The 21,335-nt window shown below is 54.4% G+C and overlaps 1 protein-coding gene across 1 annotated transcript in view; it reads right to left on the bottom strand.

The window, feature by feature from the left end:
* Positions 1 to 21,335, bottom strand: part of LOC140387102 (glutamate receptor ionotropic, kainate 5-like) — a 150,364-nt gene that overhangs the window by 61,929 nt on the left and 67,100 nt on the right. Inside the window, exons 3-6 of the mRNA XM_072470110.1 lie at positions 19,246 to 19,355; positions 17,271 to 17,444; positions 8,936 to 9,101; positions 5,471 to 5,696 (exon numbers count right to left, since the gene is read on the bottom strand). Of these exons, the coding sequence (XP_072326211.1) occupies positions 5,471 to 5,696; positions 8,936 to 9,101; positions 17,271 to 17,444; positions 19,246 to 19,355 (676 nt within the window). The remainder of the gene's footprint in view (positions 1 to 5,470; positions 5,697 to 8,935; positions 9,102 to 17,270; positions 17,445 to 19,245; positions 19,356 to 21,335) is intronic.

The following is a 21,335-nucleotide window of genomic DNA, read 5'->3' as shown; positions in this document are numbered from 1 at the left end:
ACACACGCACACTCACTCTCATACACACACACCCACACTCACACCCACACTCACTCTCATACACCCAAACACTTACTCTCATACACACACACGCACACTCACTCGCTCTCACACACACCCGCTCGCTCTCACGCACACTCGCTCTCACACACACACTCTCATACACGCACACACACTTTCATATTCATACATACACACACACGCTCACTCTCATACACACACACACTCACTCTCATACACACACTCACTCTCATATACACACACGCATACTCTCATATACACACGCTCATTCTCATACACACACTCACTCTCATACACACACACACTCACTCTCATACACACACACACTCACTCTCATACACCCACACACTCACTCTCATACACACACACACTCACTCTCATACACACACACACTCACTCTCATACACACACACACTCACTCTCATACACACACACACACTCACTCTCATACACACACACACTCACTCTCATACACACACACTCACTCTCATACACACACACACTCACTCTCATACACACACACACTCACTCTCATACACACACACACTCACTCTCATACACACATACGCTCACACACACACGCACACTCACTCTCATTCACACTTGCACACTCACTCGCATACACACACACACCCTCATACACACACGTCCTCTCAGACACACACGCACACTCACTCTCATACACACACACCCACACTCACACCCACACTCACTCTCATACACCCAAACACTTACTCTCATACACACACACGCACACTCACTCACTCTCACACACACACCCGCTCGCTCTCACGCACACTCGCTCTCACACACACACTCTCATACACGCACACACACTTTCATATTCATACATGCGCACACACGCATTCGCTCTCATACACAAACACACGCTCACTCTCATACACACACACTCACTATCATACACACTCACTCACTCTCACACACTCGCTCGGACTTGTTCTCAAACAAACTCGCTCTCACACACGTGCTCACTCGATCTCACACACACACACTCTCTCGCACTCACGCTCACACACTCACTCTCTCACACATACATGCTCACTCGATCTCACACACACACTCTCTCACACACACACTCGCCCTCAAACAAACTCACTCTCACACACACACATGCTCTCTCACACACTCACGCTCACTTGCTCTCACACACTGGCTCTCACACACATACTCGCTCTCAAACACACACACGCTCGTTCTCACACAAACGCGCTCTCACACACACACACACACACACTTGCTCTCACACATGCACACTCGCTCTAACTCACACTCGCTCACTCGATCTCACACACACTCGCTCTCACACACGCATATTCGCTCTCACACATGCACAATCGCTCTCACACATGCACAATCGCTCTCACAGACTTTTCTGCATGCACTCGCACACGCGCTCTCACGCACACTCACTCTTACACACACGCACTCGCTCACACTCTCACCACACACGCTCACTCGCTCTCACACACACACACACTTGCTCTCACACATGCACACTCGCTCACACATGCACACTTGCTCTCACACACACTCGCTCTCACACACACACTCACTCTCATACACACTCTCATTCACACACGCACTCTCATACACACACACGCACACTCACTCTCTCACATGCACACTGGCTCACACACATGCACACTCGCTCTCACACAAACCCGCTCTCATACACACACGCACTCTCATAGACACACGCACTCTCATAGACACACACGCACTCTCATACACACATGCACACTCACTCTCATTCACACATGCACACTCACTCGCATACACACACACACACACACTCATACACACGCTCATTCTCATACACAGACACGCTCACTCTCATACACACACACTCACTCTCATACACACACACACTCACTCTCATGCACACACACACTCTCATACATGCGCACACCCACTCGCTCTCATACACACTGGCTCACACACACACTCGCTCTCACACAAACGCGCTCTCACACACACACGCTCACTCGCACTCACACACACACTTGCTCTCACACATGCACACTCGCTCTAACTCACACTCGCTCACTCGATCTCACACACACTCGCTCTCACACATGCACAATCGCTCTCACAGACTTTTCTGCATGCACTCGCACACGCGCTTTCACGCACACTCGCTCACACACACTCGCTCTCACACTCTCACCACACAGGCCCACTCGCTCTCACACACACACACTTGCTCTCACACATGCACACTCGCTCACACACGCACACTTGCTCTCACACACACTCGCTCTCACACACACGCTCACTCGCTCTCAGGCACACTGGCTCTCACACATACACATTTGCTCTTATACACGCGCGCACACACACTCGCATACACGCACACATTCACTCGCAGACACACACCCACACGCGCTCTCATACACACGCACACACCCACTTGCATACACGCACACATTCACTCGCATACATACACGCACACACTCTCGCTCTCATTCATGCACACACACACACGCATGCACGTGCTCTCATACATGTATGCACGCCACACTCGCATACATGCGCCCACTCATGCGCATACACACACACACTCGCTCTCATACACGCACACTCTCATACACTCACACACACACTCGCTCACACAGACACACACACACTCGCTCTCACTCACACGCACACTCGCTTTCACACGCTCGCTCTCACACACGCTCGCTCTCACACACACTCGCTCTCAAACAAACTCGCTCACACACACACATGCTCACTCGATCTCACACACACACTCTCTCACGCGCACTCACACACTCGCTCTCTCACACACACTCACGCTCACGCGCACTCACACACTCGCTCTCTCACACACACATGCACACTCACTCTCACACATGCACACTTGCTCTCACACATGCACACTCGCTCTCACACACACTCACTCTCACACACACGCTCACTCGTTCTCATGCACACTCGCTCTCACACACGCACATTCACTCACACACATGCACACTCACTCTCTCACATGCACACTGGCTCACACACATGCACACTCGCTCTCACACAAACTCGCTCTCATACACACATGCACTCTCATACACACACACACTCACACGCACTCTCATACACACACACTCACTCTCATACACACACACTCACTCTCATACACACACACTCACTCTCATACACACACACTCACTCTGATACACACACACACTCACTCTCATATACACACTCTCATACACTCGTTCTCATACACACACACTCACTCTCACACACACTCATTCTCATACACACACATATTCACTCTCATATACACACACACTCCCTCTCATACATACACCCATTCAAGCTCATACACACACTCACTCTAATAGGCACACGTCCACTCTCAGACACACACACTCACTCTCATACACACACACTCACTCTCATACACACTCGCTCTCAAACACACACTCGCTCTCAAACACACACTCGCTCTCATACACCCATACACTCGCTCTCATACACCCATACACTCACTCTCATACACACACACGCACTCTCATACACACACTCAGACACGCCCGCATTCTCATATACACACTCACTCTCGTACATACACACACTTTCACTCTCATTCACACACACACACACACACTCACTCTCATACACATACACACACACTCACACACATTCACTCTCATACACACACACACACACTCCCATAGGCACACACCCAGTCTCAGACACACACTCACTCTCATACACACACATGCACTCTCATACACACACACACTCACTCTGATACACACACTCACTCTCATATACACACACTCACTCTCATATATACACCCATTCAAGCTCATACACACACTCACTCTCATCGGCACACGTCCACTCTCAGACACACACACTCACTCTCATACACACACACTCACTCTCATACACACTCGCTCTCAAACACACACTCGCTCTCATACACCCATACACTCGCTCTCATACACACACACGCACTCTCATACACACACCCACTCTCGTACATACACACACTTTCACTCTCATACACACACACTCACTCTCATACACATACACACACTCACATAGGCACACACCCCGTCTCAGACACACACTCGCTCTCATACACACACACACACTCTCATACATACACACACACTCTCATACATACACACTCACTCTCATACACACACACTCACTCACTCTCATACATACGCTCACTCTCATACACACACACTCACTCTCATGCACACACACACTCTCATATACACACGCACTCTCATACACACACTCGCTCTCATACACAGACACTCGCTCTCATACACACACACTCGCTCTCATACACACACACTCGCTCTCATACACACACACTCGCTCTCATACACACACACTCACTCTCATACACACACACACTCACTCACTCTGATACACACACACTCACTCTCATACAAACACTCTCATACACACACTCACTCTCATGCACAGACACACTCACTCTGATACACACACTCACTCTCATATACACACGCACTCTCATACACACACGCATTCTCATACACACACTCGCTCTCATAGACAGACACTCGCTCTCATACACACACACTCGCTCTCATACACACACTCACTCTCATACACACACTCACTCTCATACACACACACTCACTCTCATACACACACACTCTCATACACACACATGCTCACTCTCATACACACACTCATTCTGATACACACACACTCACTCTCATACATACACATACACGCACTCATACACACACGCACGCTCTCATACACACACACGCACTCTCATACACACACTCACTCTCATACACACACACTCACTCTCATACACACACTCGTTCTCATACACACACACTCACTCTCATACACACACTCTCACTCTCATACACACGCTCACTCCCATACATACACACACTTATACACACAAACTCACTCTCATACACACACACACTCACTCTCATACAGACACACACTCACTCTGATACACACACATACTCTCATACACACACACTCACTCTCATACCTACATACACGCACTCTCATACACACACTCACTCTCATACACACACACTTACTCTCACACACACACACTCACTCTCATACACACATACGCTCACTCTCACAGCGAGTGCAGAGATTGTGGGACTCGCTCCCCCAGCGAGCGGAGAAAATGTGGATCTTACTTCCACGGGGAGTGAGGAGAATGTGGAACCTGCTCCCATGGATTGGGGGAAAGTGCAATTCGCTCCCACAGGGAATGCCTGCGGTGAATAAAGTAGATGTGTTTAAGGGGGAAGAGATAAAGCAAAGAAGAATAGAGGATTTGGTGATGGGGGAGGAGAAAATGGATGAATGATAGCATTCAGCACAGGTGCTGAATGGCCTTTCGCAGGCTCTTCATTCACTGTCCCTGTGGGTATTGAAGGGTTCGCTACTTCATACGTACCCAGAGGCATACCGATGCCATAACCCTTGGTGTCGAGTAGACCTCCGATCTGCGTGAGATTACAGTTCCTTTTCCTGTGATATTCGTTCATGGTAGATTCCAGGAGAAAGGCATACTTGGAGTTTAAGAGCCGCGCAATTCCTTCTTCCGTGGTCTTAACAAAGACGCTGGGTTGCTTGGAGTGCATGTAGTTCCACATCCTCTGATAGGTTTGGTACCGGGAATTCTGGAAGGGGGGGTGTGTGAGTGAGGAGAAGGGGGGGGCGGGATTTGTGAGTGAGGAGAAGGGGGGGTGGGGGGGGGGGGGTGTGAGGAGTGCGAGGGGTTGTGGGGTGAAGGGTGGTAAACAGACAAAATTTATCAGGCACGGAGGAGGAAAGTACACTGCCTAGAGATCCTGGATTCCTGGCTTTCACTATCCTGGTGCTGCCGTGTCCCCGTCTCCCCGTGTCGTCCCAGTCTCCCCGTGTCGTCCCAGTCTCCCCGTCTCGTCCCAGTCTCCCCGTCTCGTCCCAGTCTCCCTGTCTCGTCCCAGTCTTCCCGTCTCCCCGTGTCCCAGTCTCCCCGTGTCCCAGTCTCCCCGTGTCGTCCCAGTCTCCCCGTGTCGTCCCAGTCTCCCCGTGTCGTCCCAGTCTCCCCGTGTCGTCCCAGTCTCCCCGTGTCGTCCCAGTCTCCCCGTGTCGTCCCAGTCTCCCCGTGTCGTCCCAGTCTCCCCGTGTCGTCCCAGTCTCCCCGTGTCCCAGTCTCCCCGTCTCGTCCCAGTCTCCCCGTGTCCCAGTCTCCCCGTGTCGTCCCAGTCTCCCTGTGTCCCAGTCTCCCCGTGTCGTCACAGTCTTCCCGTGTCGTCACAGTCTTCCCGTCTCCCCGTGTCCCCAGTCTCCCCGTGTCGTCCCAGTCTCCCCGTGTCGTCCCAGTCTTCCCGTCTCCCCGTGTCCCAGTCTCCCCGCGTCCCAGTCTCCCCGTGCCATCCCAATCTCCCTGTGTCGTCCCAGTCTCCCCGTGTCTTCCCGGTCTCCCCGTGTCTTCCCGGTCTCCCCGTGTCTTCCCGGTCTCCCCGTGTCTTCCCGGTCTCCCCATATCCCAGTCTTCCCGTGTCCAGAAACTAGTCGCCCTCACATTTGGAGCCTTTTTCCTTCTCTCAGTCAATGTGGAAATTAAAATCTCCCAGTCCTACCATGGTTTGGTGACTAGGATGAACACAAGTGCCTTCCCTTCAGATGTGATTCAACAGTTTCCCTAGACACTTAAATCAAAATAAACTTTATTCTACGAACTTAGTTAACATTTATATATAAACAAACAGCAAGAATTATCAATTACAAACGTGAAGACGCCCTCCAGCTACAGCAATCTAAGTATAACACTTAATGAATTTCCCCTCAACTGTTCCAATTAAAAAACAAAATCCCATAAACCAAAAAAAGTTTTCCAGGGCGTGGCCCAGCACTCTGCATTCTCACTTGAATGAGACTGGCTTTCCCTGAGATTCTGACTCCGTCTCACCAGCAGGTTTAAACCCTTCCCCAAAGCAAACTCTCGCTTTTACGTTACCAAAACTGCAGCTGGTTATAGTCAATAGTTTCTTTTGCTGGAACACAAAGGCCAAAACAGTTATTTTCTCTGTCTGAGTCCACAGCAGTCAAATGTGAAAGCGAAACCAAAAACAGCTCCCAGAGCCACCGCCCAGCTCCACCCACACAATGACATCACTGAAGCCATGTGATAAGACACAAACATTTCTTAAAGGGACACCCGTGTGACACTATGCTGCGCTAATTTCCATCTGTATATGCCCCTCACTCCAGCACCGCACCCCCACCACCCATATCAATAATGGTGGCCACAAACGGGCAACGACCAACTGGGAAGGAAATCTGCCCTCCGACACCTGACTCCAGACCCATAGCAATGTGGTTGACTCAATGTTCTGTCTCCACCTCCCCAAGCTGAAATAGCCTAGCAGAGCCAGTCAGGTGTGATCAGGAGGACTACCCTCTCATAAGGCACCAAACCCACACAGACTGGAGCCATTCGAGAAGGTGGCCCTCTATCACTTTCGCAAGGGGCAATTAGGGATGGGAATAACATAGAACATACAGAGCAGAAGGACGCCATTCGGCCCATCGAGTCTGCACAGACCCACTTAAGCCCTCATTTCCACCCTATCCCCGTAACCCCTCCTAATCTTTTTTGGTCACTAAGGGCAATTTATCATGGCCAATCCACTTAATCTGCATGTCTTTGGACTGTGGGAGGAAACCGGAGCACTCGGAGGAAACCCACACAGACACGGGGAGAACGTACAGACTCCGCACAGACAGTGACCCAGCGGGGAATCGAACCTGGGACCCTGGCGCTGTGAAGCCATGGTGCTAACCACTATGCTACCGTGCTGCCCAGTAAGTAGCAGTCTCACCCATGAATCCCACCTCCCATGGAAGGATGAACGAAAGACAATGGGGTGGGACAAATCCCACCTCCCATCCATTACCCTTCGTTAATTCAGCCCAGAATGTCCATACTGAAGAGGCTACCTCTGTGCTGTTGTAATTTGACTTTTGACCACTCCACCTCATTTCCCATTGCCCCATGTTTTCTCAAGAATAGGTGGCGTGTCACACATCATGGCCCATAGCCATGGCTGGTGACTGCATGGGCTCCATCATCCTTTCCACCACATGGCTGGCCAAGATTCTCTCCCACTCGTACTGCCAGCCATTGGTGGGTGTGAGAAGGATTTCCAGGTGGATACTTGACCTGTTTGGCATTGTTGCGAACGCACCTTCCCTTGGCCATCAAGTGCCGGGGCAGGACTCGAGCACAGAGGCAAGGAGACTAACCTCACTGTTCTGCAAGATCTCAAATGAACCTACTGTCTGGAGTATTTACCTCTAAGTCATGCCCATCTAAGTAACTGTCATCACCTCGTTCTATTAAGCTGAATATGAGGGCAGCACGGTAGCACAGTGGTTAGCATTGTAGCTTCACAGCGCCAGGGTCCCAGGTTCAATTCCCTGCTGGGTCACTGTCTGTGCGGAGTCTGCACGTTCTCCCCGCATCTGCGTGGGTTTCCTCCGGGTGCTCCGGTTTCCTCCCACAAGTCCCGAAAGACACGCTGTTAGGTGAATTGGACATTCTGAACTCTCCCTCTGTGGACCCGAACAGGCGCCGGAGTGTGGCGACTAGGGGCTTTTCACAGTAATGCAATTCATTGCAATGTAAGCCTACTTGTGACAATAAAGATTATTATTATAATATGTGCTCACAACTGATCCACTTTTTTCCTGAGACTATATGAATTTGGCTCCTAATTTAATTAATCGTCTCCACCCATATATCCAACTGGCTTATCTTCTCACACCCTTTGACCTATGGGGTGCACCCTGCCCCTCCCCCCTCCTCACCCACCTCCTCAACCATCGACAAGGTCAAAGAATCGGTGTCTGGTGTTCTCATATATGTTACCTGGAAAAATGTCATTGTTGAACCTCCCTGAATCGTTCCATACCCAATGTTGGTTTGATCAGCGAGATCATCGGCAGATTCAATGGGGACTTCCATCCTCTGGACCGTCAGAAATGCAGCGAGATTTGCAGTATACGAGGAGATAATGATCAGTGTGAAGGCCCACCTAATTTCAGGCACAAAATTCAGATTACCGGCAGTTAATGCAGCAAAATATCAACACAGCGCAACAACTCGATCGGCGGAATGTTAGTGGATGGAATCTCCCCATTCTAAACAATCCCATCTTCCTGAAATAATGGATGACCAATGGGTAAAACCTCTCTGATCTCTGGAAACAGGAATGGATCAGATATGGGGCGAAATTCTCCGTTATCGGCGCAAAGTCGCCGATCGGCGCAAAAAACGGCGCAAATCTGACTTGCGTCACGCCGGAAAAATGGTTCAAAAGTCTCTGGCTCAAAATGGGCTAGCAGCGACGTGACGGGATCCGTGCTTGCTCACGTGGTTCACGCCGTGCAGCGTCATACACGCCGCACAGCGTGACGGCTCATAAGGCCCCGCTGCTCCCCCCCACCCGACCGGAACGCCCGACCGGAACACCCGACTGGATGGCTGGCCGCCGCTCAGCCCCGAGGTTCGAGTCACGGGATGTGGAGGCGCTCCTGGACACAGTGGAGCAAAGGAGGGACGCCCTGTATCCCGGGCACGGCCGCAGAGTTGCCCCACGCCACAGCCGGCGTCTGTGGAGGGAGGTGGCAGAGGCCGTCACCGCTGTGGCCCTGACACCACGGACAGGCACCCAGTGCCACAAGAAGGTGAACGACCTCGTCAGAGCAGGCAGGGTGAGCCTCCCCCCTCCCCCATATCCCCCCTCCCCCATATCCCCCCTCCCCCATATCCCCCCTCCCCCATGTCCCCCCCTCCCCCATGTCCCCCCCTCCCCCATGTCCCCCCTCCCCCATATCCCCCCTCCCCCATATCCCCCATATCCCCAAGTGAATCCAGCCCTAACCTTAACCTCTGCAATGCACGCGCAACCGATGGCGTGCATTCATATACCTGCCTAACACTGTTGCATTTTACCCCTGCCACCACCCCCACCCACCCCCCCGCCACAGGAGAAGCGCGCACACAACAATAGGGAGCATGTGAGGACTGGAGGAGGGCCCGCTGATGAGAGGCCACTGACCGAACACGAGGAAAGGGCCCTGGAACTGGCTGGCGGACCTGAGGACCGGGAGGTTGCTGATGCAGAGGTCGGGGGCGTACTAGCAAGTGAGCCACCGACAGCCCGTCCCCATATCCCCCCTCCCCTATATCCCCCTCCCCCCTCCCCCATATCACTGCCTGCGTGTCTAACCATGCATGCTTCATTGTGTATCGCAGGAGCAAACGTCGGGGCACCCATCCCCGCAGATGCAGACCGCCTGCAGGATGCCCCTCGGAGGCCACGGGAGACGGAGAGACCCGGACCCTCCGGCATGCGACGCCCGCAGGATGCCCCTCACACACCACGGGAGACGGAGAGACCCGGACCCTCCGGCATGCGACGCCCGCAGGATGCCCCTCGCACACCACGGGAGACGGAGAGACCTGGAGCAACAGGGAGACGACACCCCCGTCACGTGCGGGAGCGACGACGCAGGCGTGTGCCACCCAGCGATGAGGGGGGCAGCCACAGGCCCCTGTCACATCCGAGCCAGGACACCACTACCCAGGACACCACTACCCAGGACACCATTACCAAGGTCACCACTACCCAGGACAACCCTACCCAGGACACCCCTACCCGGGACAGCACTACCCGGGACAGCACTACCCGGGACAGCACTACCCGGGACAGCACTACCCGGGACAGCACTACCCGGGACAGCACTACCCGGGACACCCCTACCCGGGACAGCACTACCCAGGAAGACGAAATACCGGACAGTGACTCAGAGTGGATGGGTGGAGACGAACCCCCACCCCAAAGTGCCATGGACTCAGAGTGGGACGAAGAGCACGACACAACGCCACTGCTGTCACCAACACCCTCCACCATCGCAGAAACACTCACCTCGGTTGGGCACTTTAGTGATGAGGCGTCTGGTACACTCACTGGTGCGCACAACACAGCCGTCCCGGTACAGCATGTGGAGGTAGGAGCAGCAGAGGGGCCGGGCGGTCGGAGGGCAGCCCAGCCCAAGCGAACATCTGCCGCCCAGATGGATCCCGGGTTCCTGGAGTTACCACACCCACCCATAGGTCCGATGCAACCACCGACCCGGAGACGAGCGAAGAGGGTGACGGCCGGCTTGCGCGGCTGCAGTCGCAGGTGGAGGAGTCCACCCGCGTCCAGAAGCTGGGAGTGGTGCCGGTCATGCGTGCCACCCAGGCCGACACCGCACGGGTGGCGTCCGCGGTGGAGGCAATGGGTGCGACGGTGTCAGACATGGGGAACGGTTTGCGAGGCCTGGGGCTTTCCGTGCAGGCGGCGTCTGTGGCCCAGGACATGGCTGCCCTCTCACAGGAGGCCATGAGCCAGCGGCAGATGGCAGAGGCGCTCAACACCATAGCCCAGTCTCAGCAGGCCATGGCCCAGTCTCAGCAGGCCATAGCCCAGTCACTGCATGCCATAGCCCAGTCTCAGCAGGCCATAGCCCAGTCTCAGCAGGCCGTAGCCCAGTCTCAGCAGGCCATGGCCCAGTCTCTGCAGGCCATGGCCCAGTCTCTGCAGGCCATCGCTGAGGGCATCGGCGCTAGTGGCCATGTGCGAGCCGGCGTCGCACTGTCACAGACAGGGTTTGCCAACCCCCTGGGCTCCATGGCTGCAAACCTGCAGACCCCTGTCGATACCAGCACGGGCCTCCAGGACTGGCAGCGCCAGATGCCGGGGGGGCGTCGGATGGCCAGTCCGTTCGCATCCCCCACCCATGTAGAGGCCTGGGGGCCATCGGGCACCCCGAGGGAGGAGGAGGTGGTGTGGTCCGTCCCGGGTCCCCCTGTAGGGGAGGTCCCGGAACACCGCGACACCTCGGACTCCCCCCCTTCCGTCCCAGGTGCATCGGGTGGGCAACTGGCAGGACAGGCTGGCAGCTCGCCATCCCAGTCGCCCGGGCCGCAGCCTGGCCCATCTAGGCCAGGACGCCCCAGGAAACGGCCGCCAAAGGGATCCAGTGTCAGAGGGCAGGAATCACAGGAGTCCACCTCCAGTTCTGCTGTACCGTCTGGGGAACCACGTAGACGTAGTCAAAGGGCCCGTAAGGCCAAACAATTAGACACTGAGTAAGTTGGCACGGGTGCAGGGCACAGATGAGTTTTAGGGGCTAGGGCACGTGCATGAACTCCTTTGGTTATTAAAGTCAATGTTACACCGACAGAAGCTGCCTTTGTGCTCTGTCCAAAGCGTGCGGGGGTGTCATGTACGTTGAGCGCAAGTGTGTGTGTCAGGGGTGATCTCACCTCAGCCCCAGGTGAGTCTGCCCCCTTCCCCCTGGGCCGCCATCAACATCCCCCCGGGCAGAGGACGGGACCTTGCGCTGCAGTGTCACAGCCGCATGCAGGGATGGTCCGGGTGGATGGTGGTACTGTGGCCATGGGTCAGACATAGTCCAACGATGTGGAGCCAGGAGCTCACCGCAGGGCGGGTTGTCATCATCCTCCATGGCCTGCAATAGACACGCGTCCACCCGCAACTGTGTGAGCCCGGCCGTTGTGCCGCAGGTGGATCGGCAATGGGGGTGGTGGTGTGCATGCGGGTGGGGTGGGTGGGGTGGGGTTGGGGAGGGGGGTGAGGGTGCTGGGTGGGTGGATGGGTGGGGGGTGTGGGTGGTCGGCTGTTGCCATGGTGTGCGTTCTGTGGCCATACTACCCGATTCCCACGCCCATCTAGTCAGTGAAGCGGGCGGCTATCAGTCTGTCCCGTGCCCGCTGGGCCAGCCGGAAACGGTGGACAGCCACCCGCCTGTGTCTAGCCCGTCTGCCCTGACCATTGCCCCCATCCCCCTCATCTGGGGAGGACTGCGCCTCTTCCTGCTGCTCCTCCACTCCGCCCTCCTCTGCCTGCGGCACATCGCCCCTCTGTTGGGCTATGTTGTGCAGGACGCAGCACACCACAATGATGCGGCCGACCCGATCTGACCGATACTGGAGGGCGCCCCCAGAGAGGTCCAGGCACCTGAAACGCATCTTCAGCACGCCAAAGCACCTCTCTATCACTCCCCTTGTCGCTACATGGGCATCATTGTAGCGGTTTTCCGCCTCATTGTGTGGCCTCCGTACAGGCGTCATCAGCCACGATCACAATGGGTAGTCCCTGTCGCCCAGCAACCAGCCCCTCAGCCGGGGATGGCGTCCCTCGTACATGCCGGGGATGGATGACCGCGACAACACGTATGAGTCGTGTACACTGCCTGGGTAACGGGCGCAGACGTGCAGGATCATCATGCGGTGGTCGCAGACCACCTGTACGTTCATCGAATAGGTCCCCTTCCTATTGGTGAACACGGCCCTGTTATCTGCAGGTGGCCGCACGGCGACGTGCATCCCATCGATCGCACCCTGGACCATGGGGAACCCGGCCACGGCAGAGAAGCCCACAGCCCGGGCGTCTTGGCTGGCCCGGTCCACAGGGAAGCGGATGTAGCGGTGCGCCATGGCATATAGGGCTTCTGTCACTGCCCGGATGCACCGATGTCTGCGATATGCCGGACAGGTCCCCACTCGGTGCCTGGAATGACCCCGTTGCATAAAAGTTCAGGGCAACCGTAACCTTGACGGACACGGGGAGAGGGTGTCCTCCGCCAGTGCCACGCGATGACAGGTGTGCCAGCAGGTGGCAGATGTGTGCCACGGTTTCCCGCCTCATCCGGAGTCTCCTCCTGCATTCCCGGTCCGTGAGGTCCTGGTATGACTGCCGGGGCCGGTACACACGGGGCGCCCTCGGGTGCCTCCGTTGCCGTGGGGCCGCGCCGTCCTCCTCCCCCTCCTCGTCCTGTCGGTCAGGTGTCCCTCCAGCCTGGGCGGCTGCCGCCTGCCCCTCTGCGGCAGCCTGCGCCGCCTCTCTGGCACGCTCCTCCTCCTCCTCCTCCTCCTCCTCCTCATCCAGGGCAACATGGACATTAGCGGCTGCCGCCACGGCGGCCAACATCGCTGGATGATCAGAAAACATGACGGCCTGGTTGGGGGGGAGGGGGGGGGGGGAAACGACGACATGTCATCATTGCCCATATCCCCTCCTTCCCCCCAGCCAGGTGGCATGGACCGCATGGGTCCAACTGTTGGAGGCTGGCACCTGGCCAGGTGGACTAACTCACTTGCCCCCCATCCCCCTCCCCGGTACGGACCCCCTATCCATCTCCCCGGCACGGACCCCCCCCCTATCCCCCTCCCCGGCACGGACACCCCCATCCTCCTCCCCGACACGGACCCCAACCTCCTCCCCGGCACGGACCCCCCCCCATCCCCCTCCCTGGCACGGACCCCCCCCATCCCCCTCCCCGGCACGGACCCCGCCCCATCCCCCTCCCCGGCACAGACCCCCCCCCATCTCCCTCCCCGGCACGGACCCCCCCCCTAATCCCCCTCCCCGGCACGGACCCCGCCCCATCCCCCTCCCCGGCTCAGACCCCCCCATCTCCCTCCCCGGCACGGACCCCCCCATCCCCTCCCCGGCACGGGCCCCCCCCATCCCCCTCCCCGGCACGGACCCCCCTCAACCCCCTCCCCGGCACAGACCCCCCCCATCTCCGGCACGGCCCCCCCCCTAATCCTCCTCCCCGGCACGGACCACCCCCATCCCCCTCCCCGGCACGGACCCCCTATCCTCCTCCCCGGCACGGACCCCCCCCGTCCCCCTCCCCGGCACGGACCCCCCCCATCCCCCTCCCCGGCACGGACCCCCCCCCATCCCCATCCCCGGCACGGACCCCCCCCCCATCCCCCTCCCCGGCACGGCCCCCCCCCCCCAATCCTCCTCCCCGGCACGGACCCCCCCCATCCCCCTCCCCGGCACGGACCCCCTATCCTCCTCCCCGGCACGGACCCCAACCTCCTCCCCGGCACGGACCCCCCCCGTCCCCCTCCCTGGCACGGACCCCCCCCATCCCCCTCCCCGGCACGGACCCCCCCCCTATCCCCCTCCCCAGCACGGACCCCCCCCCATCCCCCTCCCCGGCACGGACCTCCCCCCCCATCCCCTCCCCGGCACGGACCCCCCCCCCATCCCCCTCCCCGGCACGGCCCCCCCCCCCCCAATCCTCCTCCCCGGCACGGACCCCCCCCATCCCCCTCCCCGGCACGGACCCCCTATCCTCCTCCCCGGCACGGACCCCAACCTCCTCCCCGGCACGGACCCCCCCCGTCCCCCTCCCTGGCACGGACCCCCCCCATCCCCCTCCCCGGCACGGACCCCCCCCCATCCCCCTCCCCAGCACGGACCCCCCCCCATCCCCCTCCCCGGCACGGACCTCCCCCCCCATCCCCTCCCCGGCACGGACCCCCCCCCCATCCCCCTCCCCGGCACGGACCCCCCCCCCATCCCCCTCCCCGGCACGGACCCCCCCCCATCCCCCTCCCCGGCACGGACCCCCCATATCCTCCTCCCCGGCACGGACCCCAACCTCCTCCCCGGCACAGACCCCCCATCCCCCTCCCCGGCACGGACCCCATCCCCCTCCCCGGCACGGACCCCAACCTCCTCCCCGGCACGGACCCCAACCTCCTCCCCGGCACGGATCCCCCATCCTCCTCCCCGGCACGGACCCCCCTCCCGGCACTCCCCCGGAGCCCAGCCCACTCTAACCACCCCCCCCCCGCCGCACACACACACACACACAACCCGAGACACACCTCTCCCCACACGTTCAGACTGCGGCCACGCCATCGCCTGCCCAGCGGCCAACCCCCCAGGCCGTCACCCACCTCCACGCTGGTCGGCGTGAACCTGTGCTCCAGGTTCACGCCGATGAAAAGGAGGTTTGATTTACGTCGACGTGAACGGTCATCACGTCGATGGGACTTCGGCCCATCCGGAAGGGAGAATATCGGCAGGCCGAAAATCGGCTGCCTTGCGCAGACCCGTGCCATTCTCCGACGTCTGCGGCGCCATTAACGCCCCGCCGACTTTTCTCCTTCGGAGACTTCGGCAACCGGCGGGGGCGGGATTCACGGCGGCCAACGGCCATTCTCCGACCCGCTGGGGGGTCGGAGAATGACGCCCATGGTTCCTCGATATGTCACAGCACCCTCTTCCTACGGAACCTTAAATGGGCCAGTTCATCACCAGTTACAATGGTCCTTACAATCTCTCCGATCCCAGCGAACAGGCTTTTCCCCGCCGCGAACCCATCCCAATTGAATCCTAATGGATCGAATGTCAACCAAGTCACAGAATGCTGAAAGGCCCAGGTCATATCGACCATTACAGAACACTCTCAAGAGATCAAATTGCGTCCCAAACTATGCAACTTCAAACCAAACCCCCTCCCCTTGTGTCTACAGATTCTGCTTCAGTCATCTCCTTTCTAAGGACCCCCTGTGATTCTACCCAGAGCTACTTAATGAAACCCAATGAGTCAAATATTTATGAAGACTCACGGGGAGTCCACATCCACTTAGAACAAAATAAACAAAGGTTTATTTACAAGGTTCAAGGTACACTGCTCCTGGTAGCACCCCACCAGGTCTGAGCCGGCTGGCCCCGAACTGGCCCACTTTATGCACAGTGTTAATTGAGCCCCACCCCCCACACCACTTTGCAGGGAGGCCCGTATTTGGCAAAGGACATGGGGAATACAATCGTTCCCATACTGTAAGTCCCATGTGAAATCCGTGTGTTTGCAGGTCATGACACATAACAACCAGAACTGATTTTCTCCCTGGCCTCTCATCTGTACAATCCTAGTTGGATACAATAACTGAAGCCTATTGAATCTCATTTGACTGAATTATCCCTGATGATGGACTATGACGGGAGATTTGATGGTCATGGAATATGATGGGAGATTTGATACTCAATGGATTATGACGGGAGATTTGATGGAATATGACGGGAGATTTGATGGAATATGATGGGAAATTTGATACTCAATGGATTATGACGGGAGATTTGATGGAATATGACGGGAGATTTGATGGAATATGATGGGAAATTTGATGGTCGATTCAATACCACTGGAGATTTGATGCAGTATATCTAAGTATATATATATGATTATAAAGATATTTCTTCAGATAATGTAAGTATGGAGGGATCAGGGATGCAATATGTTAATGGACTGTGGAATGTGGAGATATCAGTTATGGAAATGGGAGCTCTGCCGATATGGTCTACTTATCCTCACACACTCACCAGACTCCGCTGACACAACGTGTGGAGAGGGCACGCGGCATGATCTCTGAGCCTTGCTGCATGAAGCCTCCTACTGGGAACCAGAGACTGTTCCCCAGGGTGTACTGATTCTCCAGGATATCCATGCGCTCCCTCAGGCATGGGTGGGGGTTGTACCACTCGTAAGGGCTCATTCTTATAGAGAAAAGTAGAGAGGACACAGTGAAAGCTCGGGTGGCATGGGGGGGGGGGGGGGGGTGCATGGGGGGGAATGGGGAAACAACCTTGCATCTGCTTCCTTACCTGCTCCTATCATGTGCACTGTGGGAACATGGGAATGCTTGAACTGGGAGAGGCCATTCAGCCCCCGGGACCTGTTTCCCCATCCAGTCAGATCATGACTAATTTGTCCATTAATTCCATCTACAGACCTTCATTCCTTAACAGTTAACGCTCTAACCAACAAAGATTCATCCCCTCTCTTTGAGAAAGGAAATTTGTTCTCGAATCCGTCTTAAATGAGCGACAATACCCTCTGGTCTGACACAATCTGATGAGTGGGAATATCCTCCCAACGCCCGCCCTGCCGAACCCCATAAGAATCTTATATGTTTCAATCATATCACCTCCCATTCTTCTGAACTCCAAGGAGCATAGACCCAACCTGTTCAATCTGTATAGGCTTGAAAATGTTACGGGCAGGGTCATCTATTCCCGCCATTGCCAGTGGATTCCCATTGAAGCTGCCCCATGCCACCGGGAAGTCAGAGAACCACCAAACAGCAGAAGAATTCCGACCCGCAAGATTAAAAGCGGTGTTCAAATAAAAATGGACGCGACAGTTTATAAAATGGCTGACAACACATCTTGTGACGTTGGCAAACTTGGCTCTAGATAAGTCTTGAAATGCGAGCAAATACCTTGTTCAGATATGAACAACCCCAGATCCTTTTTTCTGAGGTTGAAGTGAAAATGGCGATGAATATGATCGCTCCCAACATCCCAAAACAAGGAGGATGTGACCCAATCCACTGTCTTATTTGGGGAAGACGTTTAAAACACATGGTTGATCCAGCCATGCTTGTACCTGCTTTATAAAGGTTACAGCGGAAGCTGTTGTGATCAGAGAAAAGCCATGCAAAGCACCATGGGAAAGCCAGCCTCAAGACCAATGTACCCAAGTCAATGCAGTTAAACCTTGAACTAGGGAAAATGAATCATTTCCCTCCCCCCACTCTCCCTTCCAAACTGCACAAAGCTCAAGTTCAGCTGAGGCTGAACCCCTGACGATTACACTGTAAGAAACCACGCAGCCTAGTGAGAATCCTCCCTTTTAAATCCAACCTCCACTCCAGCTGCAGCAATTCAGGCCTCCTACGAAAGAGGCATCAATCATTTGAAGTTGGAATTGCAAGGTCTTTCCACCCCATCGGTATCTTTGAGTATGATAGTGCGAGCAAGACATTGCATTCAAACCCTTCGGAGGCAAAAGTGCCACAGCAAATAAATTCACTGAAGGTTGCTGCTGAAAATTATTTAAATTTGGAAACACCACTTTGCGGGTAAAGAAATGCGCACAGCTCACACAGAATGATATTTTGATCAAGGGCAATAACAAAATTCACAATTTGTGACTGGTACACTATATTACCATTTTAAAAGCCTCAATAACCTTTTTTGTTCGAGGGAAAACAAACCAAGCAGTGCAATTTGTCCTCTCACACGAACCCTTTGAGCCGTGGTGTCAACCTGGGGAATTTGCACTGTTATGGGTTTTGAAGTCTGGAAACTGAACAATTACATCAACTGTGGTCTAACCAGAGGTCTGTACAGCTCAAACAGAACCATCAACCCAGTGCATCCCAATATCCCCCCCTCCCCTCGAGTTAAAGACCAGCATCCCAGTAAAGCTACAATTATTTTTGTACCAGCAGGGAGAGTGTTGTTCAGAGACAGGCCTTTAAGTCTGCGAGGGTGTGACAGGTTAAGAACTTACCTGGCTGCGAGGAACAGAACACAGCTGACTGCCAGGTAACCCAGCAGCATAAAGAGCCAGACCGCAGGAGAGAAGGGATCCAGAAAGGAGAAGTATCCTGGCTTCCGACCCTAATGTAGGGAATGGGAGAGGTGGATGAGATAGGAGAGTGAAAGAGTGATGAGCGAAAGTGAGAACGGGATGGAGGAGAGAGAAATGCGGTGGAGGGGGTGGTGAAGCAGTGGCGGAAAAGAGATGGAAAGTCACACGCAAGCGAAAAGAGCAGAAGGATGGAATGAGTGACATTAGTGAAGGGGGGACGCGGAGAGGGAGGGAGAGAATGGGGGCAAGGCCAAGGGAGAATGGAAGAGAGTGGGGGCCCTCAGAGAGGGGAAGTGAGAATATCAGAGGAAAGAAAAAAGGAGAGAGAAAGTGGGGGAGGAAGGATTGCCGGGATAAAGGGAAGGAATGAGGAAAAGATGGGAGAAAAGGGAGAAGGAGGGGAAAGTTGCAAAAGAGGTTCAGTGGTGAGAAGAAAGAAGGAAGATAGGACGTAAGTACAGGAGGCAAATGGAGAGAGGGGAAGTGGGTTGGAGGGTGAGCAACATTGGAAAAGAGAAAATAAGCAAATATTATTCAGCAACCACGAAGGTTTTAAAAGAACAGGAAGTGGAGGGGCAGTGTGTGTAAACACTTCAAAGTATAAATATAGGGTTTCTGCAAATTATTTATTGTACAATTAGGGATCATGTGTGAATGGAGGGATGTTTAATTCGAGAAAGTGTGCGTGTGTGAATGGAGTGATGTTTAATTCGAGAAAGAGTGCGTGTGTGAATATGTGATGTTTAATTCAAGACAGTGTATGTGTGTGAATATGTGATGTTTAATTCGAGACAGTGTGCATGTGTGAATGGTGTGATGTTTAATTCGAGACAGTATGCGTGTGTGAATGGTGTGATGTTTAATTCGAGAAAGTGTGCGTGTGTGAATATGTGATGTTTAATTCGAGACAGTGTGCGTGTGAATGGAGTGATGTTTAATTCGAGAAAGAGTGCGTGTGTGAATATGTGATGTTTAATTCAAGACAGTGTATGTGTGTGAATATGTGATGTTTAATTCGAGACAGTGTGCATGTGTGAATGGTGTGATGTTTAATTCGAGACAGTATGCGTGTGTGAATGGTGTGATGTTTAATTCGAGACAGTGTGCGTGTGTGAATGGTGTGATGTTTAATTCGAGACAGTGTGCGTGTGTGAATGGTGTGATGTTTAATTCGAGACAGTGCGCGTGTGTGAATGGTGTGATGTTTAATTCAAGTCAGTGTGTGTGAATGGTGTGATGCTATATAGAGACAGTATGTGCGTGAATGGTGTGATGTTTACTTCCAGATAGTGTGTGTGAGTGCGAATGGTGTGATGGTTAATTCCACACAATGCGTGAGTGTGTGAATGGTGTGATGTTTAATTACAGACAGTGAGTCTGTGTGAATAGTGTGATGTTTTATTACAGACAGCGTGTGTGTGTGTGTATGGTGTGATGTTTAATTAGACAGCGTGTATGTATGTATGGTGTGATGTTTAACTACAGTCAGTTTGTGTATGAATGGTGTGATGTTTACGCATTTACAGTATGTGTAAAGGGTGTGATGTTTAATTACAGACAGTGTGTGTGAATGGCGTGATGTTTAATTCGAGACAGTATGCGTGTGTGAATGGTGTGATGTTTAATTCGAGAAAGTGTGCGTGTGTGAATATGTGATGTTTAATTCGAGACAGTGTGCGTGTGTGAATGGAGTGATGTTTAATTCGAGAAAGAGTGCGTGTGTGAATATGTGATGTTTAATTCAAGACAGTGTATGTGTGTGAATATGTGATGTTTAATTCGAGACAGTGTGCATGTGTGAATGGTGTGATGTTTAATTCGAGACAGTATGCGTGTGTGAATGGTGTGATGTTTAATTCGAGAAAGTGTGCGTGTGTGAATATGTGATGTTTAATTCGAGACAGTGTGCGTGTGTGAATGGAGTGATGTTTAATTCGAGAAAGAGTGCGTGTGTGAATATGTGATGTTTAATTCAAGACAGTGTATGTGTGTGAATATGTGATGTTTAA

The sequence above is a fragment of the Scyliorhinus torazame genome, chromosome 12, assembly GCF_047496885.1.
Source record: "Scyliorhinus torazame isolate Kashiwa2021f chromosome 12, sScyTor2.1, whole genome shotgun sequence".
Taxonomy (NCBI): Eukaryota; Metazoa; Chordata; class Chondrichthyes; order Carcharhiniformes; family Scyliorhinidae; genus Scyliorhinus; species Scyliorhinus torazame.
The sequence above is the reverse complement of the archived record's forward strand: the minus strand, read 5'-3'. Positions and strand labels throughout refer to the sequence as shown.